Source organism: Ursus arctos, unplaced genomic scaffold (genome assembly GCF_023065955.2).
Source record: "Ursus arctos isolate Adak ecotype North America unplaced genomic scaffold, UrsArc2.0 scaffold_24, whole genome shotgun sequence".
In the NCBI taxonomy this organism is placed as follows: domain Eukaryota; kingdom Metazoa; phylum Chordata; class Mammalia; order Carnivora; family Ursidae; genus Ursus; species Ursus arctos.
The window spans coordinates 17,205,604-17,232,866 of record NW_026622919.1 but is presented as its reverse complement, the minus strand read 5'-3'; the positions used below and the strand labels follow the sequence as shown (position 1 = coordinate 17,232,866).

At 51.7% G+C, this 27,263-nt stretch overlaps 1 protein-coding gene across 8 annotated transcripts in view; it reads right to left on the bottom strand.

The window, feature by feature from the left end:
* PLEKHM1 (pleckstrin homology and RUN domain containing M1) overlaps nucleotides 1-27,263 on the bottom strand; it is a 46,353-nt gene that overhangs the window by 3,574 nt on the left and 15,516 nt on the right. For all 8 annotated transcript variants that reach the window (XM_057317984.1, XM_026512586.4, XM_057317983.1 and 5 more), the window contains 6 exons: nucleotides 24,088-24,493; nucleotides 14,386-14,656; nucleotides 10,787-11,707; nucleotides 8,376-8,521; nucleotides 4,960-5,153; nucleotides 115-178 (listed from right to left, as the gene is read on the bottom strand). In XM_057317984.1, coding sequence (XP_057173967.1) covers nucleotides 115-178; nucleotides 4,960-5,153; nucleotides 8,376-8,521; nucleotides 10,787-11,707; nucleotides 14,386-14,656; nucleotides 24,088-24,493 — 2,002 coding nt within the window. The remainder of the gene's footprint in view (nucleotides 1-114; nucleotides 179-4,959; nucleotides 5,154-8,375; nucleotides 8,522-10,786; nucleotides 11,708-14,385; nucleotides 14,657-24,087; nucleotides 24,494-27,263) is intronic.

The following is a 27,263-nucleotide window of genomic DNA, read 5'->3' as shown; positions in this document are numbered from 1 at the left end:
GCGAGACACGCAGTGTAAGGGGTGGAAAGCGGCAGCCCCCCTCCCGCATCCCCCTTTCTGATTTCTCCAGGAAGGAGGTCCCCCTAAGAGAGGTCCGGGGGTCGGGAGCCTCACCTGCTGGAGATCGGCAACGCTGTACTTGTGCGGGGACTCCAAGAGGTAATTCCTGTGGTTGAGCCTTCAAACAAACACAAGAGGCTCTTTATAAGGCTTTCGCCGAGCTGGGCCAGCCTGTGTTTGTTTCCATTCCTTCAGCTGCTAACCGGGTATGAATGCCTGGCAGGGCGGGCCCTAAGAGCCCTGTCAGCCGCCTGGGCTGGGGACCTGGTCTTCCAGGTGACCTGGGGCAAATTACTCAACCTCTCTGTGCCTCCAGCTTCCTCACCTGAGAAATGTTCTGCGGATTAAATAATTTATTTAAAGCATTTGGCACAGTGCCCAGCACACAGTAAACAACGAGTGATTATCAGCTATAGTTGACAACACTGTATTGCAAACCTGAAATTTGCTGAGAGAGTAGAACTTAAATGCTTTCACCAAAAATCTGTATGTGAGTAGGGAGGGATGGGTATGTGAATGAACCAGATGGAGCAACCCTCTCACAGGGTATGTACACGCATCAGATCATGACGACGTCCGCCGTAAACACCTTACAGTTTGTCACGTATACGTCAGTAAAGCTGACACAATTGCAGAAGAAATTAAAGGTATAAAAAATAAAACGTCTATTAAAAAATAATAACGAGGAGGAGGAGGATGACCAAAGCTAACATTTGTACCAGGAACTGGGCTCAGACCTTTATCCATTAACTCATTCCACTGTCCCGTGAGCTCGGTACTCTTATAATCCCCTTTGGGAAGAGGGAACAGAGGCCCAGAGAGGTTTAAAGAACTTGCCTGCAGTCACACAGCTCGTGAGTAGCAGAGCTGGAGTGTGATTGCAGGAGTCTGGCTCTGGGGCCTGCACCCTCACTCACCCAGTGAGTGCCTGGTGGTGTTAGCTGCTATCACTACTGCCACCGTCACATACCGGGGACAGTGCTTGGGGACAGAAATACATAGGATGTGGTCTCTGCCCTCCTGTCGCCCCTGGCCCAGCTGAGGGGCCATGAAGCATCCGGTTTCAGTGCTATGTGAGAGGCACGGAGACGGGGCCCAAGTATGGCAGATCCCATTTCACAGAGCGGTGGGGCACGGGGGAGACAGAGACCAAGGTCGTCTCTACTTTCCGCCTCAGCAAGGGCAGAGATCCGAGGGGTTCCGTCCTGAGGGATGGAGAGTAAACACCCGCAGAAACCTCCCTGGGACACCACCTGCCTGTCCTTGCCATGTGTGCTGGTGCGGGTCCCGGGGTTGGGGAGAATGCTTTGAGCCTAAGGAGGCCCCGGAGCATCCGGAACGAGGGCTTGGCCATGCTCCACCCTATGGCCTCAGTCGTGGTCTGGGGGAACGCAGTCCGGAGCGGAGATGACCAGCCCCACCAAGCAGCCCGCAGGCCACGCTGTGCCACGAGGGGTGAGGACACTGCCGACTGGCTGCTCGTTCCACCATGCTGGTTTCCCCAGTAAACTTCCAGCTTTCTGGGAACAGGAAGCCGCCATTTATCACCAGGAAAATGCAGGGGGGGGGGGTTGTGTGTGCACAGGCTGTCCCTGAAATGGCAGGAAGGGTGGGACTCATCTGGATGGAAAGTCGTCTCTGTCATCTGCCCTCTGCCCAATCATGGAGGCCATGGGGAGCCTTCCTGAGAGCCACTGTCCCCTGGCCCATCACGCGCTGAGGCCTTGCAGGTGCTTTCTCCACAGCACTCAGTTCAAGCAGGAGGGGACAGAGCACTGGCCCCGGGGTGAGATGCCACTTCTCATCCTGCCATCAGGAGAGAAATCCATGCCCCAGGGCCGCTCCAGGACTCCGTTCTCCACCCCACAATCAGTAGACCCCTCTCTGTCCTCTTCTGTGTGGGGCTGAGTGCCCTGGGGAAGGGGCCCGAGAGATCTGTAGGGCACTCTGGAAGAGAGTGGCAGACAGAGGCGAGGCTGTCCCTTCACTCCTGCAGCCAGTGACGGGGCGGGAAAGGGCGCTGGCAGGGCCGGCAGGGCTGGCAGATCTGCGTTCCAGGCCCAGGCTGTGGGACTCCTTTGAACTCAGGTGCCTCCTCTGCCCCTCCAGGGCGTTTCTAGGATGGCTCCTTCCCAAGGGCCAAGAGGGTGCTCTGGGGCTTCTCTGGCCCCTGGAGACATGTCCAGGCCTGTCCGGGGCTCCCCTTTCTCGCAGAGGGCCCAGCCAGAGGGCTGCCACTAGCAGAGGGGACTCCTCCCTGACTTCACCGCTCACACTCAAGGCCTGCCCTTCCTTCTCAACCATTCTGGTCCTCGGCCTCCACTCTGGCCGACTCAGGCCTGGCTTGCTCACTTCCCTGGGCTAATTACTACACCAGCCCCTGGGCCCCATAGCTGCCCCACTGGGCTTTTTACCTTCTTACTTGCTTACTTTCTTTTTAAAATATTTTATGTTTAAGTAATCTCTACACCCAACGTGGGACTCGAACTCACAACCCTGAGATCAAGAGTTGCATGCTCTACTGACTGAGCCAGGAGGGCACCCCCTAAACTGGCCTTTTTTAAACCCTGGAGAACGCTGACAGTCCTGTGCTCACAACCCTTCAAAGGGCTCCCCACTGCTGGCAGGATGAATCCCAACACCTTTAGTGGTCTAAATCTAATCAAAACACCTTCACAAGGTCTAGCCCCCACACCCAGGACCCATCTGCACCGAACCCTCCAGGGTCCTGGTGAGCCACACTCCTGTCCCCTTCCACATCACAGGTCCCCTTGAGCCAGGAAAGCTGGGCCCTCCCTTCCCCATTCTCCTGGTTCTTTTGCAAAATCCCAGTTCACTATGTGCATGGGTAAGGGCAGAGTTCTAGAAGCATGTTCTAACAGTACTGATGGTGGTGGGATTAAAGGAGATGTGATCAGAACTTCCTGCTTGATTTTTTTATGCTGTTTGAATATTGACTATCTTTATAAAGAAGAAACATTTTTTTTTTTTTTTTAAAGAAACGAAAAGAAGAAAAGAAAATGCTGCAAACCCTCGGCTCAGATGCCACCTCTTCTGGGAGCTTTCTTGGCCCTCCGGCCCTGACGAGGGTGGGTCAGGTGCTTTCCCTCACGGTGCGAGTCATGCTGACCCAGGGCCATCTGTCTGCCGGTGTCCTTCCCCAGACTCCGAGTCCCTCACCACAACTCCAGAAGGCCGCATGAGCACAGGGATTACTGGCTCATTTTGTAGACAAGAAAGCTGAGGCTCAGAGAAGTGAACCAACCTCTCTGAGTCACACAGCAAGTCTGAGGCCGGGCAGAGGCTGCTCCCGAGCTCTTTCATCTTCCCCATGCTGCTTCCAAAATGGGACCTCCACTGGCCTTGCTCTCTTGAAGGCTGGCAGGCTGCACAGCAGGCCAGCAGTGCTGCCGCCCAGGTATGGGAACTGCAGGGTCAGGGAGACAGAGGCAGGGCTGCCCAGACAGGTCAGTAAGGCCGAAGAGCACACAATCTGAGCAAGGTGGGGCCAGGGAAGTGAGGCCAGCACCCAGGACCCACCCTGCAGGCACCTGGTCTGCTCAGGTCTGCAGAAGATCCCCTCGACTAGAAGGTGGTGACAGATTTCACCACCCTGATCGGGGGTTGGGGGGCTGGAGGGCAGACTCTGGAGCCTTGCGTCCTAGAATCTCAGAAAGTGAGATTCACTCCGGTGATCACCCAGCGGACGAGCACATGATGATCACGACAGGCAAGCCCTCCCTGGGAAGTAGCCTGTGAGGGTCCCTCGTGGTGGCCGCCAGAGGGTTTTCTGTCCTTTCAGGCCCTGTGCAGACCAGGGCCCAGCTGGCTGCTCTGGGAGCCTATGCCTCAGAGAGAGCTCTGTGCAGCAGCCCCCTCGAGAGCCCCAGGGGACCTGTACTGGGCACTGCCCGGGCCCCACGCAGCCATGCAGGAACGGCCCCGGGAGAACACGAACCAGGAGCTCAGAGCTGCGGCCCATCAGAGGGGTGGTCTCGGTGCCAGACCCGTGCAGGGGAGTGGCTGGGGGCAGGGGCGAATGTGGAGGGGCTGTTGAGCTGCTCCAAGTCCCCAGACACCCAGCCACAAGCCCACAGGACAGTAGGCACCCACTCCTCCACCTGGGGTCTGCCCTCCTGAGGACCGGAGGAGAGCCCAGCCCCGAGGCCGTGGCCTGCACGAGGAGGTGTTTATGACGGGCCCAGAAAGATGCGAAGTCCATGCTGCAGCACAGCATCGCCTCCCAACCCTGAGCAGGCCCCTAGGCTCCAGGGCTGAGAAGCTTCTCAAAGAGCACCCTTAGGGTCCCACCCTGATCTTGCCCTCTTTTGAGGATTTTGGGAGGGATGCTGTGCTGGACAGCAGCAAAGCAGCCACGGAGGGAGGGCTGGGTAGGGAGGGGCTACGGCAATACCGCCCTTGCCTCCCAGCTTCCTTACCACACTTCCCTCTTCCCTCCTGGTACCCCCCCCCCGCCCCCAGTTCTCTGTTCTTGCCATGTATGGGGACTTCGTTCATGGCTTGTGCACACTCTTCATTCTGTCTGGATCATTCTCTCCTGAGTCTCTCCTTCTTTCTAAACTCCGGCTCATTCTTCGGTCTCACCTTATTTGTCAGTTCCTCCAGGAAGTCCTCCCTGCTCTGCCCTTCCCCAATCTGCTTAACTGGCCCACCTCCGTGGCCCACAAACCTGGGCACTCAGAATGTTCTCAGTAAATACTTGTTGAACGAATGAATCCATGGACAAATAAAAGCCACTCTCAAAGCATGTGGTCATTTCCCAAACCGAGTGGGAAGGTGATTTCTGCCCAGCCCTGGCATTTCTCCCAAGAGGGCGTCCTGTGTGGGTGCCGGCTGTGTGCATGTCAGTGTGTGTCCGTGTGTGTCCAGGATGCTCACCTCTTGCTCAGCTCCTTCAGGGCCCCACTTCGGCACAGGCCCAGGTAATCGCCCAGAAGCTTCAGCTGCTCCCGGCGCCTCCGGATAACGTGCATCTGCTCCACGTGCTCGTACAGCGAGGCGTTCACCAGCTGCAGGTTGATGAGGGGCTGGACCCGGATCTGCGTCAGGAACTTCAGGGCCTGCCGGCAGATCTGGAGCCCACCAGACAGTGGGGACGGGACAGGATGGCCATTGGGGGAGTGCCTCTGGGACAGGCGCGGTCTTACCTACTCACTCCCTGGCCACCCCCCCTCCAAGGGGACCATCTTCATTTGACAGATGAGAGAACTGAGGCTTGGGGGTGAAGGGACCTGGCCTAAGTCCATAGCTCCTTAAAGTCAACATCTGAACCCAGGTAACCTCATGCCCAAACCCACTCCCCCTCCACGGCACCAGCCGCGGCCCCTCTCCCCCTGGGCCCACAGACCCTTCCCACTCCTTCCTGTCCGCCCAGCCCCCATTTTCCTGCCTCACGGAAACAGGCACTGCCCCGGGGCCGCCTCAGGAACCAGGTGACTGTCTGAGTCAGGCTCCAGCCGCAGGAAGCCACAGATCAGACACAGCTTAATGAAGTTTCCCGAGCCCCCCTGCTCTTGGCAGCAGCACCAACCAGGGCTCCCCCAAGTCCCTGTGTGGAGGTGAGCGATCAATCCCAGCCTCTCCCAACTCACAGGATGTTGCGCGCTCCTCCCTCAGCCCTGCCCCTCGTGCCAAAGCCACTTAGTGAGGACCAACTATGTGCCAGACGGTGGGCTGAGGATCTCAGCCACATCCTGTCCTCATGCTTATGACAAGCCAATGCGGAAGGTGCCAACAACCCCATTTTATAGATGAAGAAATCGAGGCTCACAGAAGCTAAAGTGGCTCATCCAATCCACCTGCAGAAAGTGGAGCCCAGGTCTAAACTGAGGTGTGGTCTCTGCACACTTGGCCGCCTCCCTAACTAACGAGAAGCCCCACTCCCTTCAGTCTCCTCCTCGCCGTGACAAGAAGGATGGACGAGCTGAGATGTTCTTCACCAGCAGCCATTGTGCAGTGGTTAGGAGTCGGGCTTTCAAGTCAGAATGGAATTTGAATCCTGGCTCTACCACTTCCTAGCAGTGTGAACTTGTGACACTTATTTAACCTCTCCGTGACTCAGTTTTCTTGCCTGTAAAATGGGGAGAATAAAAGCACCTCCCTTACGGGATTATTTTGAGTTTAGATTAAAAACACATAGCATATCCTCAGGAATGGGAGCTGCCTGCAGACTCTGAGTGCCCGTGCGGCCCAGCTATCCTCTGAAGCGTGGCGAATGCAACGGGGCCCTCGGGAGATGGTCGCACTGGGGGTTTGGGAGCCTCTAGCCTCCCGTCATCCAGCTCCACTGCCATCTCTTGCCTCCCCCAGCAATGGACAACTCCTTTCCCCATTTCCCAAAGCCCAGAAGTGCCAGCCCCCCGGCCGGTGGGTAGCCGAGCAGCAAAGGCCCAGGGCCTCTGCTCAGATGGCTCATCTCTACCCCCAGCCCAGCCCTTCCCACGACTCAGCTTCGGGCCTTGGGCGAGGCTCAGATGAAATCACACACAGGAATGTGTGCTGAAAACTGCCAAGTGCCGCAGACCGGCAGGAGCTTCCTGCCCCAGGACTGTTCCTGGCCTGTGGGCTTGCAGGAGACGGGCAAGAAAGGAGCCCCAGTCCCGGGCTGACATCCTGCCAAGTGCCAGCCAGGCCTTGCACAAGTGGGTCAGCCAGTGGTAACAGTGAACAATAAGGCCCCTAACCCACGAGCCAGCCACTTTCTATTTCGAATGTTCCTGTCTTTCCCAGGCCATGTCTTTGAGAGAGTGAGAACTGGGTATTTCCTGATCTCAGATATGCCAAGAAAAGTACTGTCATTTCTCGATGGGAAAAGGAAGTGGCACGAGGATTACAGCAATGAATAGGAAGATGGCTTAACAAGTGTCCACATGTTGTAAATAGTGAGTGTGTTTTATGGCCAAAGAATTATTTGCATTTGTGGTGGTTCTGAGGTTTAATATTCTACATGTAGTTAGTTAAATACCACGGGGGGCAGGAGTGGGGACAAGGTAACCGACCAAAAAGCCAAAGTGAAGCTAATGTCCTGGGGGTTCCGGTCCCCAGCAAGGTGGAGGATGGGGTGGCACTGAATCTGACAGTCACAGTCCCTGTGCTCTGATGACACATCTGCGGCCAGCAGGCCTGGGTCTCGAGAGAAGTGAATAACTTCTTCTTTGTGCTTCTGTCTTCAGCAGAAATCTGTGCCTCTGGGGAAAAGCTAAGCTTGTGCTCCTGAGGCAGGCCCTGACCCAGTGAATTAGGGGCCGAAGGTGTGACAGGCCTCGGGAGAAAGAAAGGCCACTAACACAGGGCTCTACGACACGGCAGGTCTGTCCCCATTAGTCCTCACACAGCCCTGGGGCACACATTTATTAATCCCTCTTTACAACGAGGAAACTGAAGTCAAATATTGGCTACTGGTAGCACAGCTAGGTAAGTGGGTAAGCTCAGGTGGAGAAGAGGAAAAGTGAAAGATCTTGGAACACATCTAATTCCAAAGCATTTGGTGAACATAAAAAAGCACTGAAGACTAACTGCTACTCAGTGGACAATGCAGATTATAAAGCAGTGTGAGTCCAGTATGATCCCAACTTTACAAATGTGTGTAAACAGATCCACAGAGAAGGCTGATGCTCCAGGGGGAAGTACAACTGGTTGTGAGCCCACCCATCCACCCACCCATCTACACCCACCCATCTACATCCATCTACCCACCCACATCCACCCACCCACCCACATCCACCCACCCACCCATCTACACCCATCCACCCACCCATCTACACCCACCCATCTACACCCATCTACCCACCCACATCCACCCACCCACCCATCTACACCCATCTACCCATCCACATCCACCCACATCCACGCACCCATCTATCCATCCACATCCACCCATATCCACCCACCCACCCATCCACATCCATCCACCCATCCACCGTCCATCTATATATCTAGTCTATCCTAATCATCCTACCTTATCTACCTATCTCTATCTATGTATCTGTGTATCTATGTATTTATCTATCTGGTTGCTGGTGCCTTACACAGTTTAGTCTGTAGCCATGGGGAGCTGCAGAAAACGATCCTCAGACCTCCAGCTGAGGACCAAGGCAGGCACCGACAGAGCTCTGCCCAGGGGCTATAGACCACCACGTTTTTTTCTTGGTTGGCTCTCCCCCATCATGGGGCCTGAACCAGTGACCCGGGCTTCCCTAGAGCCAAACTCCGCCACACAGATGAAGAGCAGCAGCAAAGAAGACCTGTCACTCAGCAGCCCTGTGTGGCCACAACAGGCTGGCCTCAAGGCTTACCGGGCGCTTAGTGAGGTCCCAGTTGTGAATGATCCTGGCCGGAATCACCGAGGCATCGTCTTGGTGGCAGATGTCACAGTAATAGAGGCCAGAGAAGGCACAAAGCTTGGGTCGTACAAACGAGAAGCCAATCTGTCGGGAGCAGCCTGGGGAAAAGGATGGTGCGAGAGTGAGCAGTGGTGGGGCCAGAGTCTGCGATCAGCGCAGAAGTTACTAAGCACAAGGACCTGCTCTTTAAGGAAGGGCTAGATTAAAAAGGATACAAAGATAAAACAACCCTTACTCATAGCACACCGCTCAGAAACAACCCCATTTGTGTTTACCACAGAACCCTGTTAACCATTGTTACCATTTCACAGCTGAGGGGACCGGCCCAGTCACAGGATGACGACATGGCACAGCTGGGCACTGGCCTGGGGCTGGGTGTCTGCTAGCGCCCACACCCGCTTCTACCTAGCCACCTGTGTTCAATGTTCCCCCTGCTTGCTCACCCATGCCAACCTCCTGAAGGTCTACCCTTCCACTGGGGCCCAGAAATGGAAGCGACCAAGTCTGGGCCTCAGTCAGCAGGGTAGGAGCTGGGGACCTGGAGCCGGCCACAGGGAGTGGGTGGGTGAGCCGGCCGAGGCAGGGGCAGTCTGGACATTGCCTGGTGCCAGCTCGGAGTCAGAGATGCCCGATACCTCGGGACAGTGGGGCAGGGTCCAGCTTCAGCCCCTCTGCTAGAGGTCCCTCTGGAGCGGCAGGCAGTGAGAAGCAGAGCGGGGTATGCCCAGGGCAAAGCAAAGGCCTGGCTCCGATCCTGAGCACATGCCTGCCTCCTACAGGGCCAGGGGAAAGAGTCCCTCTGGCCTTGAGACGAGAAGGGCCAGCTCTTCTGCTTCCTAGCTGCCTCATCCTAACTTTCACTGAATTTTTGCAAGGTTCCATCGTGGTGTCTGTAAAATTCAGCTGTTAACTTGCTCTTCTGTGGGGCGATTACGAAGTTTAAATGAGAGGAGATTTTGAAAGTGCCTTGCACACTATGAATACAGCCAAATGTCAGCTGTGGGTGTGAGCTTGGCCACGGAGCTGTGCTTGAAGCAGGAAGGAAGCCCAGGCTCCCCAGATTCAGTCTCGGCCCAGGGGCTGGCAGGTGACAGGCGCAGCGAGAGCTGCCCCCCCGCCAGCATTCACACCCACTGGGGGACCCTCCTCACAGGCCTTGGGGGCCTGGCCTCCTCCCTGACCGCAACACCCACAGGCTGAAGGTGCAAAGTGTGAGTGTTAGGGGTTGGCGGAGGAAGGGGGTGAGCAGGGACTTGAACATGTTTCTGCAGGAAGAAAACCGCAGACCACTTCCTTCCAGATGCCCGAAGTGGATTTTCCCTCTCTAGTCCCACAGGCTCTAGCCGACAGCCCTCAGACACCCCGTAGCCATGTCTCCTGCTGCGGTGCTCTGTGGCAGGGCAAAGTCCTCACAGTTCGCTGGGAGCACCCAAGGGGACGGAAATGGGTGTCTGGATTGGGGAGAAGCACTGAAAAAGGAAAGTAATCCGTGGACTATCTCACAGCCTCGAAAAGCAAGGGAGTGGAGAGGGCCTAGCTCTAGCCAGGTCCGAGGACCGGCAAGGTCCTCATCGGGCTCCACCTCGGGACAGGTACTGTGAGGAATCAATGAAATTACCCAAATAAAGCAGCTGGCTCAGTGACCCCCCCACCCCCCGGCAGAAGAATCAGGTCTGATGACAGTAATGATATAACAGGTGTACGGACTTGGAATAACATCCGTAATACATTCTGAAGCAGGAAAAAAAGAAGCTGCAGAACAACAGAGATAGCTGTGCTGTCTCCAGCAGCGGCCACAAGCCGCAGGTACCCCTTTCAATTTAAATACCTGTATGTTAAACCGACAAATTCAGTTCCTCCAGCTACACTGGCTACATCTGGAGTACTCGGGAGCCACGCGTGGCTTGTAGTTACCATACTGGACAGCAGAGATCTCGCATATTTTTATCATCAGAGAAAGTTCTATTGCACAGCCCTGAGTCCTACGAGCCCACTTTTGTGACTGAGAAAGACCGCGTGCACTTGCAAAAGCATGCAGAGATCTTTGGAAGGGCGCCGCGGCCCTGCTCCAGCACTATGATAATGTGACAACGCAGGGGGTGGAGCGCACAGCTCCCTGGATGGAGCTCCCTGAGCAGAGAGCAGCACCCAGCAGAGCTGCCACCCCCGCGGGCCGACCCCCGGCCGGGGTGCTGGCCCCTGTGGCTGCTGGGGAAAGGCAGGGGCTATGTGCTGCCATAATGCCGGGGTGGCATGGGGGCACGCGCAGGGAGCCAGGAAAGGGCAGAGAGCCTACATCAGGAACCCCACCCGAGGCAGAGGGAGGCGGACATGCTGGGGGCGGTGGGACAGCGAGTGGGCACCTGCACAGAAGCAGCCCTGGGAGTCCAGGCCTTTCTCCGTGGGGATGGCCGCCAGGTACTGCAGGAGGAAGCCGTTCTCCCGTGTGGCGAACTTCAGCACCTCCTGACAGTTTTCATCCAGACTCCCGCCCAGGGTCACGGCCTCCTCGGCCGTCTCCAAGTAGGACGCCAGGACCTTGCGCACCAGATCCCTCCACAGGGCGGCCTCCTCGGCGCTCCCGGCCTGCAGCTTCAGGACGGCCTTGGCTGTGATGATTTTGAAGAAGGAGGGGCCCCCAAGGCTCGTGTCTGGCAGGATGTCTCGGATGGTCTCAATTCCATGGCTGTCACTTAACATCTTCTCGTTGTTTCTCACTCGGAAGCATTTCAGGGACTCCAAGGAGAGGGAAAAAATATAGGGCACCCAGGTCCTGTCCATGTACAGGTACAGAAGGGATTCTTTGATAGCATCTGGCTCGGGAACCTGGGCAGAGGACCAACAGAACTGTGTGCCCTGGAGGGTTTCGGGCTCGGGAAGCAGGTCTGGCGGGGAGGGAAGGCCACTCTGGGGGACATCTGGGGGGTCGTCAGGCTGCTCTGGGTATTGGATGTTCACCCACTCATCCTCCTGCTGGGGCCGGCACTTCTGCAGGGCCTCCCGCACCCGGTCCAGCCAGTCCTCCGCTTCGTCCTGGGAGGAGGCCCGCAGGGCCAGCTTCCTGCCGGAGAAGACCAGCTCGAAGCGGCCATCGCTGTGTGCTGGCCCCACAGACTCGCAGCGCAGCAGCGAGCACGTCTCCACGCAGGTGCGCTCCTCGGTGTTCAGGTAGAGGCGGAACTCCAGAGGGGACAGCTCGCAGAAGAACTCCTTCCAAATGCCCATGGCCCCCCGGCGCTCCACGGTGCCCAGCTTCATGAGACCCCGGAATGGGTTGGACAGTCCTGGGGGCAGAAAGAGGCAGTTTAGATGGTGGGCCATCCCTCCACCTCCTGAGGCCCTGCGGTGGGTGTGGACAGCGACTGCCATGAGTATAGTTTCTGAGTTGCCTTCATCCCATCCTCACCCTCTGCTGTTGACCTTGTTCCTGAATTTTACTGAGACAAAGCACTCAAAAGATTACCTCCACAGACCGCTCACTACGGCATCTGTGCCCACAGTCTGACCTCCCCCTTGTCACCAGGGACGAACTGACGAACTGACGGCTCAGTCTGAGGCCAACCCCTCTGTTTGCGCAGGGGACCCCTCCCCCTAGCTACTCAAGGACAAGGACGTCTCTCCAACAACCCTCCCTCCTTTTCCCATGTCACTGCTTTCTCCCTTCCCTCCTGGATCATTCCCGCCGGCACACAAACATGCTGTTATTTCTGCACTCTTTAAAAATAGCTTTCTTGATGGCACTCACATCTCTAATTACCACCCTGTTCCTCCGTCCCCCTTTACAGAAAACCCCGAGGCGGTATCAAAACTGTCTCTAGTTCCCCTGCTCCCATTTCAGTCAGGCTTCTGTCCCCTCCTTCCACTGAAACTACTTAGAAAGCCCCATACCCTCCTTGTCACCAAATCCAAAGGCTAATCCTTGGTCCCCATCGGGCCAGACCCGCCGGCACCACTGGATACAGCTGAGCCACCCCTCCTTCCCCTGGCTGCGGAGACGACACTCTGGGTCCTCCTCCGCCCTAACGGGCCACTCTTCTGTCCCCTGGGCTCGCTCCTCCTTCTCTCCCTGACATCGCAACACCGGAGGACCCCAGAGCTCAGTCCTGGGTCCTCCCCTCCATCGACACCCACTCCTACCTGGTCTTGCCCACTTGCAGGACTTTATGCCAATAAGGCCCCAGTTTTTATCTGTGGCCTGACCCCGACCCTGAACCTCAGATTCAGATCTCCACCTGCTCCGTGTACTAGTATCTAATAAGCACCTCAAAGCTGACAGGCCCGAAAATGAATTCCTGATCCTCCCACTGCAAACCAGCTTCTCTCCCAACATTCCTCATCTCAGAAGTGGCACACTGTTACCTTCCAGCTGCTCGGCTAAAAACCTTGGAGTTATCCTTTCTTCCACACCCCACATCCAGCCCACCTGCATATCCCACTGGCACATCCAGAACACCCTGCTTCTCACCACCTCCACCGTTACCACATGGGCTCAGCTGGCTGTCGCCCCTGGCCTGGCTGATGGTGAGAGCCTCCTGGCTGCTCTCTCTCTCTGAGGTCCTTCAACGTATGAGCCAGGATGACTCCTCATTTAAAGGAAGTCAGATCACGTCCCTCTGCTCCAAACCCTGCGATGGCTGCCATCTTGCTCAGAACGAAAGCTAACACCCCTTGTGTGGCCTGCGAGGCCCTCCGTCACTCTGCCCTCATCTCTAACCACCCCTTCCCCATCTCCTCGGTGTCCCAGACACGTGCCCAGTGCAGGGGCTTTGCATTTGCTCCCCTGCTTGAGACACAAGGGTCGCCTCGCGCCTTCCTCCCTCCCTCCCTTCACATCTCCTCAAAGCCACCTTATTTGTGACGGCTTCCTTGGCCATATGAAATAGTACGCTCCCCACCTTGGTACTCCCCAATTTACTGCTCTCCATCGCAATGATCATCACTGGCCCGTACTATACATTTACTTGTGAATCATCTTATTTCCTGCCTCGTGCACTAGGATATAAGTTGGTGAAGACAGAGACTTTGTTTTGCTTCCTGCTGTGTCCCCAGCACCTAGAACAGTCTGGCACCTCACAGATAGCTAACTGCTAAATGAGCGCCTGCCTAACTACCACACACTGCTCAGCTCTCCCCGTTTCGTAGGGGTCTGCCACCAACCGGGGGTCCAAAGGACACGCTGTTCTCTCTTCCAGCCTGGACTAGCCTTGGAGACTGCAAACAATTGTGTGAGGTCTTCCTACTCTTCAGGGAACCTGACGGCCTAGGCATGAAGCATACCTTCTCTGGCATGGTTACAATCACCACGTGGACTTAAAGAAAAAGCAAAGAGAAGCCAATACGGAGACCAGTGCTCTACCCATACTCTCCAAGCTAGGAACCTGGCCAGAATTGTTTGCTGGGTCACTGCAGACACAAAATGAAACGAGAAAGAGAGCGACTCCAGGGCATACTTTTTTGCTTATGGGGGTTATGGAAAAATTAGGTTATGGTTACTGACCGCCTTCTAGAATTTCACAGGGCATGGAAATCGAGTTGGCCTGACTGTAAACAGCACAGAGAGGACGCTAACCAGATAGCAGAGCTGATACACTCCACCAGAGTGTTCGACAAACCATCCAAGATAAAGGCCTTGGGAAGGGACATTGAAATGCCTTCGAGAGGCAGGGTTTGCTCTGGGCTCCAGGGAGAACCCTGGGTTTTGTAATATCATATGACTTCAGGGAAAAAGTTTCAATATTTCAACATATGAAACAGGTTTTTGAGCATTATCTTGTTGAGATTTTATGAGAAAATACAGTACTTTTCCTAAAATGGTTTCCTGAATTACTCCGCAAGGGTGCTCCTTATTACACGTGGGGCGGAGGTGCCGCCTGTGAGAAGACACGCCCCGCAGGCCGTCAGCCCCCGTCTCTGGGGGCCCGGCCCTGCACGGCGAGGTCGCCGGAAGCCCGCGGCCGCCTACCCATCTGCCGGCGGTGCACCACCCGGAAGGGCTGATGCTCCGGCGCCGCGGCTGCCCTGCTCTTCCTGCCTCCTGGGGAAGGCACACAGGCTTTGTCTAAGGCCCCCGTGGAGAAGCTTTTTCTTGGTCCTTGAGAAAAATGCCGGACGAGACCAGGCCTCGATTCTGGCGTCCCTCCGGAAGAAGCCACGGAGCGTTCTGAGGGGCTCTCTGGGGGCGGCTCCTGGGGAGGCCGGTAGAAGTCGTCCTCGGAGATCCAGCTCTTGCTTTTCTAGTGGGAAAGGAGTGAAGACAGGTTTGTTTCTTTCTTTTTTAAAGATTTTTAAATTTATTCATTTGAGAGAGAGAGAGAGAGAAAGCATGAGTGGAGGTGAGGGGCAGAGGGTAAGCAGACTCCCAGCGGAGCAGGGAGCCCGATGCGGGGCTCGATCCCAGGACCCTGAGATCACGACCCGAGCCGAAGGCAGACGCTTCATCGACTGAGCCCCCCAGGCGCCCCCAGAGGTTGTTTTTGAAGCTTTTTACGAACATCTTTACTGAGACACAATTCACCTATCACTGAATTAACCCACTTCAAGTGTATGGTTTAACAGTTTCAGTGTGTTCACCGAGTTGTGCAACCATCACCACAATCTAAGTTTAGAACGTTTCACGACTCCAGAAAGAAAGCCCGTGCCCATGAGCGGTCACTCCCCATTTCCCCTCAACTGCGCCGGTTCTGGGCAAGCAATAATCTACTTTCTGTTTCCATAGATTTGTCCATCTGGACATTTCATATAAACGGAATCTTCTAACACATGGTCTTTGTGTGTTACACACTCTGCCTTCTTCCCCTTAGCACCATGTTTTTCAAGGTCTGTCCACGTTACAGCAGCTGTGAGTACTTCATTCCTCTTCATCACTAGATGGTAACCCAAGGTGCGGACGTACCACACTGTTTCTGTGTTCACTAGCTGACAGGCATTGGGGCTGTTTCCCCTTTTGGCAGTTTTGAATAATGCTGCTGTGAACATTCATGTCCGAGATTTTGTGTGGATGTATGTTTTCCATTTCCTTGGGCACATACCTGCGAGTGGAACGGGCGGGTCATATGGTAATTATGTCTAACTTTCTGAGGAATTTCCAAATTGTTTTCCAATTTCTCCGCATCCTCTCCACCATTTTTTTGCCATCTGTCTGTCTGCTGACAGCCATCCCGATGGGTGTGAAGTACCATCTTGTGGTTTGGGTTTGCAACCTTCCCAATGTCTAATGACACAGCAACCTTTCTTGTGCTTTGTGGACATCGGTCTTGCTCTTTGGAGAAATATCTATTCAAATCTTTTACCCATCCTTAAATTGGTTTGTCTTTTTGTTCTTGTGGTATAGGCTGAATTGTGTCCCCCACAAAGATATGTTAAAACCCCAACCCTCAGGATCTCAGGACGTGACCTTCTTTGGAAGTGGGGTTGTTGCAGATGTAATTAGTTAAGATGAGGTCATGCGAGGGGAGGGTGAGTCCTTCATCCAATGTGATCGGTGTTCTTATAAGAGGAGAAAAGACACACACACACACACACACACACACACACACACAGAAGAATCCAAGTGAAGACAGACACAGAGCGAGAAAGCCACATGATGACAGAGGCAGAGCTTGGAGTGATGGGTCTTCGAGCCAAGGAACACCAAGGATTGCTGGCAACCCCGAGCTGAGAGAAGGGCGCAGAACAGATTCTTTCTCAGGACCTCCAGAAGATTCCTGCCAACATCTGGATCTGGGACTTCTAGCTTCCAGGACTATCAGAGAACGCATTTCTGTTGTTTTGAGCTATTGAGTTTATGGTACTTCATTACAGAGGCCTTAGGAAACAAATACAAATTGTAACGGTTCTTTATATACTCTAGGATACAGGGGATACTAGGCCCATACAATATACATGGTTTGCAACTAATTTCTCCAATTCTGGGAGCTGTCTTTTCACTTTCTTGGTGGTGCCCTTTGAGGCACGAAATTTTAAAATTCTGCTTAAGTCCAATGTATCTATTTTTTCTTTTGTTTCTGCCTTGGGTGTTATATGTAAGATGCCACTGTCTAAGCCAAGGTTGCAAAGATTTGCTCCTATGTTTTCTGCTAAAAGCTTTATAGTTTTAGCTCTTACATTTAGGTCTACAATCTATTTTCAATTAATTTGTGTGTATGGTGTGAGGAAGGAGTCCACCTTTATTCTTTTGCATGTGGATATCCCGTTATCCCAGCACCAGTTGTTGAAGGGCTGTAGAATTTTTCAGCCCTGCTTACAGGGCTTGAGATGAAGGAGGCATGGGTGAGCAGGACCCAGAGTCCTCACTGGCCACCTCTGCTGGGGCTCCTCACTTCTAAGCAGGCCCCTGAAGCCCCAGGCAGCCAGGCCCTGCCCCTTCCCTTCTGTTGCTGTCCGAGCCTGAAGTTGCTCGCTGGCTGGGAGAGGTGGGATGGGTCTGGGGTCAGGGGATTGTGGGAATGGATTTTAGCTTTTTTTTTTTTTCTTCATTATTTCAAGGACTCCCTGCCTTTCTGTGCCTAAGCATGGGCGGGCAGAGGCAAGAAGCTGGTTGGACTGCCCTAAGTGGCTGTCTATACAGAGGAAATGACTCACACAAGGGGTGGGCCCAGCCCAACTGTTTTGTTAAGTGTCACTAACCTCACCCTGAAGTTGTTATTTCCAACCCCTAAATCAGATTGCCCTCCCTGCTCCCAGAGACAAGGAAGGGGAGCAGGGCTGGGACTGCTCTAGAAGGGTCAGTTTGGCTGGTTTAATCCATTCTGATGCTATATGGATCCTTAAGCTAAGAGTGGAGAGCTCTGAGTCAGAAGTGTGGGGGCCTCACAATGCTGGGCCTCCAGGGCTTCCTCCCAAACCCCTCAGAATTAGCAGGTGCTTCCTCCTGCCAATGACAGAACAACGTGTCAATCAGGGTGGCGACCTGAGGACCATCTACCACACAGGGTTCGGAACAAAGCCTGCCTAGGCCACAGAGACCCAGGGGAGCTCCCTGAGGAAAACGGACAGGAGGAGCCTCACACAGCCTGGTGTACATACCTGCAAAGTCTTGTGGCCTCCCAGCCCCAGCTAATGGCTCCAACGGGAGAGACCACTATTCCCTAAGCCTCAGCTCCGGGGTCGTCCATCGCCTCCTCCTGGAAGCTTTCCTTACTATTCCCCAGTCTACACTCCTCCCGCATCCCAGCTGGGTCAGGGACCCCTCTGGCTTCCCATGGCATTCTTTGTCTACCCCCAGCCTAGCACCCATAAAGCCATTTGCAATTTTTCCTTTTTCTTTATGTCTGGCACAGCGTTATAACAGATGAGGGACTAAATCTTGACTATCCAAATGTCTTTAGTATGAAATAAGTAGCGTGGGGCAAGGGGACTGGAAGGAAGGAGACAAACGTGAATTGTGAGGTGATGTACGTTCATTGGTGAGGGCTTCTCTCTCCGAGGAGGCGAAGGAGACTACTAGGAAATGTTCAGACACAGTCCAGTGGCCGCAGGTCAGCCACCAGGAAATGATACTCCAGAGAAAATCTTTTGTTCTCTTAGGCAATAGAGACAAAACAGTGGGAACACTGGGTCCTTGGAGCTTTTGTGCACAGGCCTGGACGGAGCTCCAGCCCCCCTCCATGAAGTGGGGAGGGCAGAGGGCACCACTGTTGCCCTTCTCCCTCCCCTTTCCTACTACCTTCCTACCTTCTGCTCACCCAAGGCCCCACATCTGGCCAGTTCCCTGCCCCTTTAACAATAGGGGAAACCACCACCGACCAAGGGTCTAAGCCAGAGCAGCGCCTGCCGCTAGGAACCCAAGTCAGAGATACTAAAGGTACAGGATGCTGTAAACAACAGCTGAGTCTCAGAGGGGAGTCTAGCTGAGGAGTGAGACACTAGGTGTCTGCACTGTTTTCAGAAAAAGCGCTTTTTGTCCAGTCTATCCTCATTACATCAGGCAAAGAGATTTTGCCTGTACTCCTGTCTGGGGGAGGGGACCACATGCCGTAGGCGGTGATGAGGGGACCACATGCGGGCAGTGATTAGGATGAAGTTTTAGAATTCAAACTCTCCTCTGGAGTGAAACTGAGAAATCAATTCACAACCCCCCAGACTCCACAAATAAAAGTCCCCTTAGCTCCCCCATGGCCTGCTCCTTTCCTTCCCAGTACTTGTCACCAGCGTAATTATGACATGAGTAACGTCTTGTCTAATCCAGTGTCTGTCCCCAAGGAGCAGGGCCCTTTTCCATCCTGTTCCATCACTGTACCAAGCATGGTGCTTGGCCCAGAGCAGAGCCTTTGTGTTGAGTGAATTTAAAATAATGTTTTTTTTTTTTTTTTTTTAAAGAAAGACTGAGTGGCTCTCATGGTTATACAACTTGACAGTGATCACCCTCTACTCCCTGCACTGTCCACCCCATGCCACCCAAGTGTCAAATAAATAGCAGTGACTAAGTGCCAGAAGCACAGAAAGAAGAGAACTACAGAGGTGACACACAGGGCAGGGCACCACCCTGTCCAAAGGCTGGCGGTCCACCGGGCCAGCGCGAGCAGGCGGGCTGCACAGCAGGGCCCAGAGGCTATCTACTGAGTGGGTCCTGTGACTCTGAGCAACTCGACTCCCGTGAGGCCTGCAGGGAGGCAGAGCCTACCCTGGTCAGACCAACCTGCCCACCCCAAGCACTTGATGGCGAACTTCTCAGTGTAAACTTACAAGTTAGCATCTCGAGAATCTCTGGAGAGTTCGAGAACTATTAATTATGCCTCTACTCTCCCAGGTACAGTGCTCGGAGCTAACATTACAGAAGGGAGCAGACACGTTCTTTCATATCATGGAGCTGATATTCAAGTCCAGAGTCAGAAAATAAACAAGTAGACAAACTGAGAGACAATATTATTTCACACGGTGATGAGTGTTACAAACAAAGTAAAGCAGGCAAATGGGAAAGGGAGTCTCTGGGGACGGTACTTTGTGAGGCAGGGTGCTCAGGAAAGGCAGAGACAAAGGCGAGGAAAACGAGCAAGCCAGGCAAGGGTCCTGGCAGATGGAACAGCCAATGGAAAAGCCTGGGGCTGGAAGGAGCTTGTTTTGTCAGAAGCTGCAAGGAGGCCACAGAGTCAACACTTGGTGAGCAGAGGAGGAGTTTGGGTGACAAGCTGCCCTGTCCCATTAGCTCTCAGACCCCGGCAAGACAGGATGTCTGAGCCAATGCAAGACAAGTCAGATCCTGGACAGGAGTGAACTCAACTTGGTAAATGCCACTCTGTGGAGCCCTGCTGGGGCACACAGCCATACACCCTAGGGACAGCCCTCTGCTGCCAGCTCAAGCCAGGGGCTGCGGAGCCTTTCTTCTTCGCTGATCAGAGTGTGGTGACAGTCATCTGCTCATAACTTGACCCTGTGATATTCTGTGATATTCTGGGCCCTGATGCAATCTTCAGGATAGTAAAAATGAAGAATGTGACCCTCACTTATACAGTGACATGATTTATAAAGTCAGTCAATAAATGGTGTTGGTCCATCATATATTCATATGGAAAAATAGGACTTTTGACTCCTACCTCACACCATACACAAAAATTTATCCCAGAGGGATCATAAACCTAATTGCAAAAGGTAAAACAGTAAAGCCTCTAGATGAAAATACACGGGTTTTCAGAGCCTCACAGCTTTGGGTAGACGAAGAGTTTTAAAAATAGACACAAAACATATTAACCACAGAGAGATCGATAAATTGAAGATCATTAAAACCAAGAACTTCTATTCCATAAAAGACACCATTAAGAGATTTAAAAGGCAAGCCATAGACTCAAAGAAGACATTTGCTATATGTATATATGCTATGTATTTTTTTCTCCAATGAAAGACCTATCCATAATACATAAAGAGCCCCTACAAATAAATCAGGAAAATACACACAACTCAATTTAAGAATGAAACAATGACTTAAACACTTCCAAAAGAGGACTGGCCAATAAGGAAACGAAAAGGTATCAAAATCTTTGGTCATCAGGGAAATGCAAATTAAAACCACAGTGAGGGGCGACTGGGTGGTGCAGGGGGTTAAGCATCCGACTCTAGGTTTCAGCTGAGGTTGCGATCTCAGGGTCCTGGGATCGAGCCCGGTATCCAGCTCTGCGCTCACCGAGGAGTCTGCTTAAGACCCTCCCTCTCCCTCTGCCCCCCCCAACCCGGCTAGCACGTGCTCACGTGCTCTCTCTCAAATAAATAAAATCTTAAAAACAAAAAAAACCATGGTGAGATACCACTACAAACCTTTTAAAGTGGCTAAAAGTAAAAAGACTGATGATACCACTGGCTAGGATAAAGAGCAATGAAAATGCTCGCGTATTGTTAGTGTGAGTACAAGTCAGCACAAGCCCTGTTAGAAAATGCTTGGCAGTATCTACTAAAGGTAAACATATGCCTACCCAATGACCTGACAATTCCATTCCTAGATATATACCCACAGAAATGAATACAGAGGTTCACCGAAAGACAGTGCAAGACTGTTCACAGCAGCTTTCGTCGTAATAGCCAAAACCTGGAAACAACCCAAATGTCTGTTAGCAGGAGAACGGATAGGTGCACTAGGATACAGTCTTACAATGGAATACTACAGAACAATGGAAAAGAACAAACCACAGCCTCATGCTAAATGCACAGGTGAATCTCACAGACAAATGCTCAGTGAAAGAAGCAAGAGTACATATTGTATGATTCCAATGATATGAATGAAGTTCAACAACAGGAAAAATGAATCTATGGGGCTAGAGGTCAGGATGGAGGCTTCCTTTGCAGGGGAACAATGGGAGAAGGCAGGAAAGAGTGTTCTGGTGGCTGGAAAGTGTCTATATGTTATTTATTTATTAGTTTTTTAAAATGTTATTTTTAAAAAGATTTTATTTATTTGAGAGAGAGAGAGAGCACAGGCAGGGTGAGTGGCAGGCAGAGGGAGAGGGAGAAGCAGGGTGCCCGCTGAGCAGGGAGCCTGATGAGGGGCTCGATCCCAGGACCCAAGGGTCTATATTTTAATCTGGGTGGTGGTTACAGACTGTACATCACGTAATAATTATTCACTGAGATGTGTACTGAGGATCACTTTACATCACTCCTCAAAAACCTTCTAAAGGGAGAAATTATAGTCTTTTTAACAAACGGTGCTAGTACGACTGGCTATCCATATGCAAAAGCATCAAGCTGGACCCCATCCTTACACCATATACAAAAACCAACTCAAAATGGATCATAGATCTAAACAGAAGAGCTAAAACTATAAAAGTTTTAGAAGAACACATAAGAGCAAATCTTTGTGACCTTGAATTAGGAAATGGGCATAGATACGACACCGAAAGCACAAATGACGAAAGAAAAAACCAGATAAATTGGACGATGTCAAAATGGAAAACATTTGTGCTGTAAATGATACCACCAAGAAAGTGAAAAGACAACTCACAGGATGGGAGAGAATAGTTGCTGATTACATATCTAAAAAGGGTATAGAATCCAAAATATATAAAGAACTATTATGACTCAATAATAAAAAGATAAAAAAAATCCAATTTAAAAATGGGCCAAGGTTTTGAGTAGACATTTCTCCAATGCAGATATACAATGGCCAAAAGGCACATAGAAAGATGATACTTGACATCATTAGTCATTAAAGCAAAGCAAATCAAAACCATAATGAGATACTACTCCTCACCCCCTAGGATAGCTGTAATAACAATTTTTACAGAGACAATAAGATCTGTTGGTGAGGATGTAGAGGAAAACACTGCTGGTGGGAATATAAAATGGGGTAGCTGCTTTGGAAAACAGTTTGGCAGTTCCTCAAAAGGTTAAATATAGAGTTACCATGTGACCCAGAAATTCTACTGCTAGGTATGCACCCAACACAATTAAAAATATATATCCACCAAAAACTTGTACATGAATGTTCTCTGCAGTATTATTGGTAATAGCCAAAAAATGGGGCAAAAACCAAATGTCTATCAACTGATGAAGGACAAAATAAAATGTAACGTGTTAATGCAACGGAATCTACAATGAATTATTACTCGCTGAAGTACAGATCAGGCTACAACAGGGATGAATCCTGAAAATGATATGTTAGTTGGAAGAAGCCGGTCACAAAAGATTACATATTACATGATTCCACTTTCATGTAATATCCAGAAGAGCAAATCTATAGACAAAGGAGATTAGTCGTTGCCAGGGGATGAGAGGAGTGAGGCCAGGGGAAGGAGAGTCGGATGGGGAGTCACAGCTAATGGCAAGGGGGTTCTCTGATGGGGGATGAAAATGTTTTCAAGTTAGATTGTAGTGATAGTTGCACAACTTTGCGAATATATGAAAAAAATGGAATTACACACTTCGATTAGGTGAATTATGTTGTATGTGAGTTATATCTCAAAAAAGCTGTTAGAAAAAAGGGTGTGTGTGTGTGTGTGTGTGTGTGTGTGTATGTGTCTATTCTATTTCACGGCCTTGGCCCCATCCTGAGGATAGGATCTGGAAGCTATAGGCCAGATGAGAGATGCGCATGGATGGAGCTGAAAAAGCAAGACTATCTCCCAACATGAACCCCAGACAGCAGCTGGGATAAACTTGGGGCTTTGTGTGTCCATGTGCACACGGGCATACGACTTCCGATCCGGGCTGTTCATGACACAAGAACAAATGTGAAATGGCAAAAGAGCTTGGGTCCACAGCTTTGACGATAGTTCTCAAGCCTCTGACCCACGGCTCTGCCCAGAAGATTCCCAGGGCTGGCTTCCCTCGGGTTATTAACAAAGTAGACTGACTTATATTAGAACAGCACTGCCTAACGGAAATAGAATTCCAGTCACGTGTGTCATTTTAAATGTCCTACTAGCCACATTTTTAAAATGTAAAAAGAAACAGGTGAAATTAATTTTGATAATATATTAAACCCAATATATCAAAAATATTTTCATTTTAACATGTCATCAATAAAAATTTATTGAGCTATTTCACATTCTTTTTTTCATACTAAGTCTTCAAAATCCAGTGTTTATTTTACACAGCTTATCTCAGTTTGGACTAGCCACATTTTAAGTGCTCATTCAGCAGCCACATGTGGCTCATGGCTGCCATATTGGACAGTTAGTTCTAAGTCTGGTTCATGTTGCAAGATGAGTATTCTCAAAGCCTGATATTTTAGAAAATACAAATTTAAAAATAACAAGCGGGGCGCCTGGGTGGCACAGCGGTTGGGCGTCTGCCTTCGGCTCAGGGCGTGATCCCGGCGATCTGGGATCGAGCCCCACATCAGGCTCTTCTGCTATGAGCCTGCTTCTTCCTCTCCCACTCCCCCTGCTTGTGTTCCCTCTCTCGCTGGCTGTCTCTCTCTCTGTCGAATAAATAAATAAAATCTTAAAAAAAAAAAAAATAACAAGCGCTAAGGAGGAAACCAAGGCTCAGTGAGGTGAAGCAGAGGTTAAGAGCAGAGCCTACAGTCAGATGAGAATGATCTCCACGGGGTCGACGTGAGATGACAAGAGACACCTATGGGAAGGGACTGGCACAGTGCCTTGCTCACACTGGCCAAGAGACATGAGGGGCTGATGAGGAGAAGGCAGAGACCGCTTGGGGTCAAGAGCCGGAGATACCCTGCCCCAGCTCTGAGACGTTTCCCCAAGGCCGCCCCCTGAAAAGCGTGCACACTCACTGGACTGGTGGGTGAGGACACCCCAAGGCTCCGCGCAGCTCCGTCATCCTCCGGGGGCTTCTGCTGACCGCTCCCCTGGCCCTCTGCTCTGGCCGCCTCTCGCACAGGACTGGCAGGCGGTTGGGCCGAAGCGCTTCCCGAAGGGCCAGCGTGGGCAGTGCCTGACTGCTGCAAGCCCAGGGTGCCAGGTGCCGGCGCGGGCGGCTCCTGCTGGCGGTGCCCGTCTTGAGTCGCAGGGGATGCCTGGGCCGGGAGGGGCTCTGCGGGCACATCACACAGGCTGGGCATGCTGGCCTCCGGGCCGGGGAGGGAGCGTGAGGCCCGCCCCATGGCAATCTCCGCTTCTCCGCTCAGTCCGTTGGCTGGCACAGAGTTCACCTGAGCTTTGCTGAATTCCGACAACACCCTAGAAGGTTTTAAACAAAGACACCTGTGTGACAGGTTGCCCGTGAGAATGCCCAAGGCTACCGGGGCAGTGGTAAGAATGGAAAACTGCTGTTTTGTGATTTCAGAAACAAAACCAACAACGCCCTCCGCATCATCCGCTGCTCCCCTGCCTCCGCACAGTCCTCCTCCGACTCGCCTCACGAAACTTCTCCCCGGCGGGGACCTAGGCAGAGCGGGTGCCGAGTGAGCCGGGCTCCCAGGATCTCCAGTGCAAAAGCTCACGAGGCGGAGGAAAGGACTGATGTGAAGGGAAAGGGGCTGCCCTTTGCTCTTGCTTTCTGAACAGGCTACTGCGGGCCTGGAGAGCTTGCTCAGCCACGTGGCCAGCTGGGTGAGCAACCGTTTCCTCAAGCTGCGGGGGCAAAGCCCCGGGGAACAGTGCCTCAGAGCGGGGCTCCCCAACAGCACAAGCGGCTGAGGCACCACGAACCCACCCCCTGGGACATGGACTTAGGGGAAGTGAGAACCCACTCTGTTCCTAGAACAGTAACTGGACAGCAGGGTCGGGGTGAGGTGCAAGGGCTGGGCCGCCTCGGAGCCAGGCTATATGTGGGGTCAGAGAAGCCTGCCGTTCCCAGGAACCGCCTCCAGAGAACAGTGTACCCCGGAGATCAGGCATGAGTGTGTGCACAGGTATACGCGGGGTGTGGACCCCCTTACTCCTCCAATGGGACTGGCTCTTCCTGCCCCTCAGGGGTGCACAGGGAATGCAAGGAGCCAGTGTTACTGCCTTTGTGCACACATTCATGCACACACACATGAAAACATACTCCTGGGCCTTCTAAAATGTGCACTGGCTAGGGGCTGCACCCCCTTCTCCTGAGGCTTCTGAGAATCCAAGTTCTGTTTCTGAAGTAAACCTACCTGCTGTCTCCTCTGCTTAGGAACCCAGGAGAGGATGTCATGGGCAAATGCAAGTTCATGTGGCAACAAAGCCAGCTGGGCCCAAGAAATCGCCCCTATCTGCCCTAATGGCTTAGACCGGGTCAGAAGATACGTCAAACTCCCCTTGATGTCAGCTTATGGAAATTTTAGAATTCAGAACTTGATGTCTTCTGGCTGAGCGCTGCTCTTATGTACAACGTCAAAACCCTAAACAACATTTCAGGACATGCTAGCTAGTCAAGCATTGGTGACCAACCCATGCATTTATGGGCAACTGATTTTCAACCCAAGACACTGCAGTGGGGGAAGAACAGTCTTTTCAACAAACGGTGCTGGGATAAGTGAACAGTCCCATGCGAGAGAATGAAGCCACACTCCTATCTCACACAATATAAAAAATGAACTCAAAATGGATCAAAGACCTAAAGGTTAAGAGCTAAAACTATAAAACTCTTAGAAGGAAATAGGTATAAATCTTTGGATCAGGCAATAGTTTCTTTTATGACATTCAATGGATAAACACCCAATAAAAAATAGGTTAAGTTGGACTTCATCAAAACTAAATGCTTTTGTGCTTCAAAAGGATACTATCAGGGAAGTAAAAAGACCACATACAGAAAAATCTGCATATCTTATATGCAAGTATTATCATATATCTGATAAAGGTCTAGTATCCAGAATATACAGAGCTCTTAACAATTCAATAGTACTAGAACAAATAATCCACTGAAAAATGGGCAAAGGAGGGGCTCCGGGGTGGCTCAGTCAGTTAGGCGTCTGCCTTCAGCTCAGGTCATAATCCTGAGGTCCTGGGATCCATCCCCGCATGGGGCTCCCTGCTCAGTGGGGAGTCTGCTTCTGCCCCTCCCTCTGCCTCCTCCCATCTCCCTGCTTGTGCTCTCTGCCCTCTCTCTCTCAAATAAATAAATAAAATTTTTAAAAAAGAAAAGTGGGCAAAGATTTGCAGAGACATTTCTCTACAGGTATACAAATGGATAGCAAGTACATGAAAAGATGCTCAATACCATTAAACAGCAGCGGAATAAAAATCAAAACCATAATCAAAACTTTATGCCCCACTGGGTGTTATATGCAACGAACGAAACATCGAACTTTACATCAAAAACCAGGGATGTACTGTATGGTGACTAACATAATAAAAAAACATTAAAAAAACCCCCAAAAAACCAAAAAAACCTTTATGCCTACCAGGATGCCTATAATAAAACAAGACAGAGAATAACAAGTGTTGGCAAAGATGTAGAGGAAATGGAACTCTGACACACTGCTGGTGGAAATGTGAAATGGTAGCTTCTGTGGAGAACAGTTTGGTAGTTCCTCAAAAAGTTAAACACAGAGTTACCATATGACTCAGCAATTCAACTCATGGGTAGGTACCCAAGAGAATTAAAAGAATGCCCACAGAAAAGTTGTACATGAATGTTCACAGCCATATTATTCATAGTAGCCAAAAAGTAGGAATAAAACAAATGTCCCCTAACTGAAGAACAGATAAACAAATTGTATATCCGCACAACGGAATATTATTCAGCCATGACCCATGCTATAACATGCATGAGCCGTGAAAACATGCTAAGTGAAGGAAAGCAGTCACAAAAAGCCACATACGATTCCATTTATATTCAATGTCCAGAATAGCTAAATCCATAGCTAAAGGGTAAGGGGTTTCCTACAGGGTGATGAATGCGTTCTTCAATGATACCGTAGTGATGTTGCACAGCCTTGTGAATATACCAAAACCCACCGAATTGGACACTTTAAGATGGTGACTTTCATGGTAGGTGAATCATAGCTCAACAAACAAGGAGGTGACCTATCAGAAG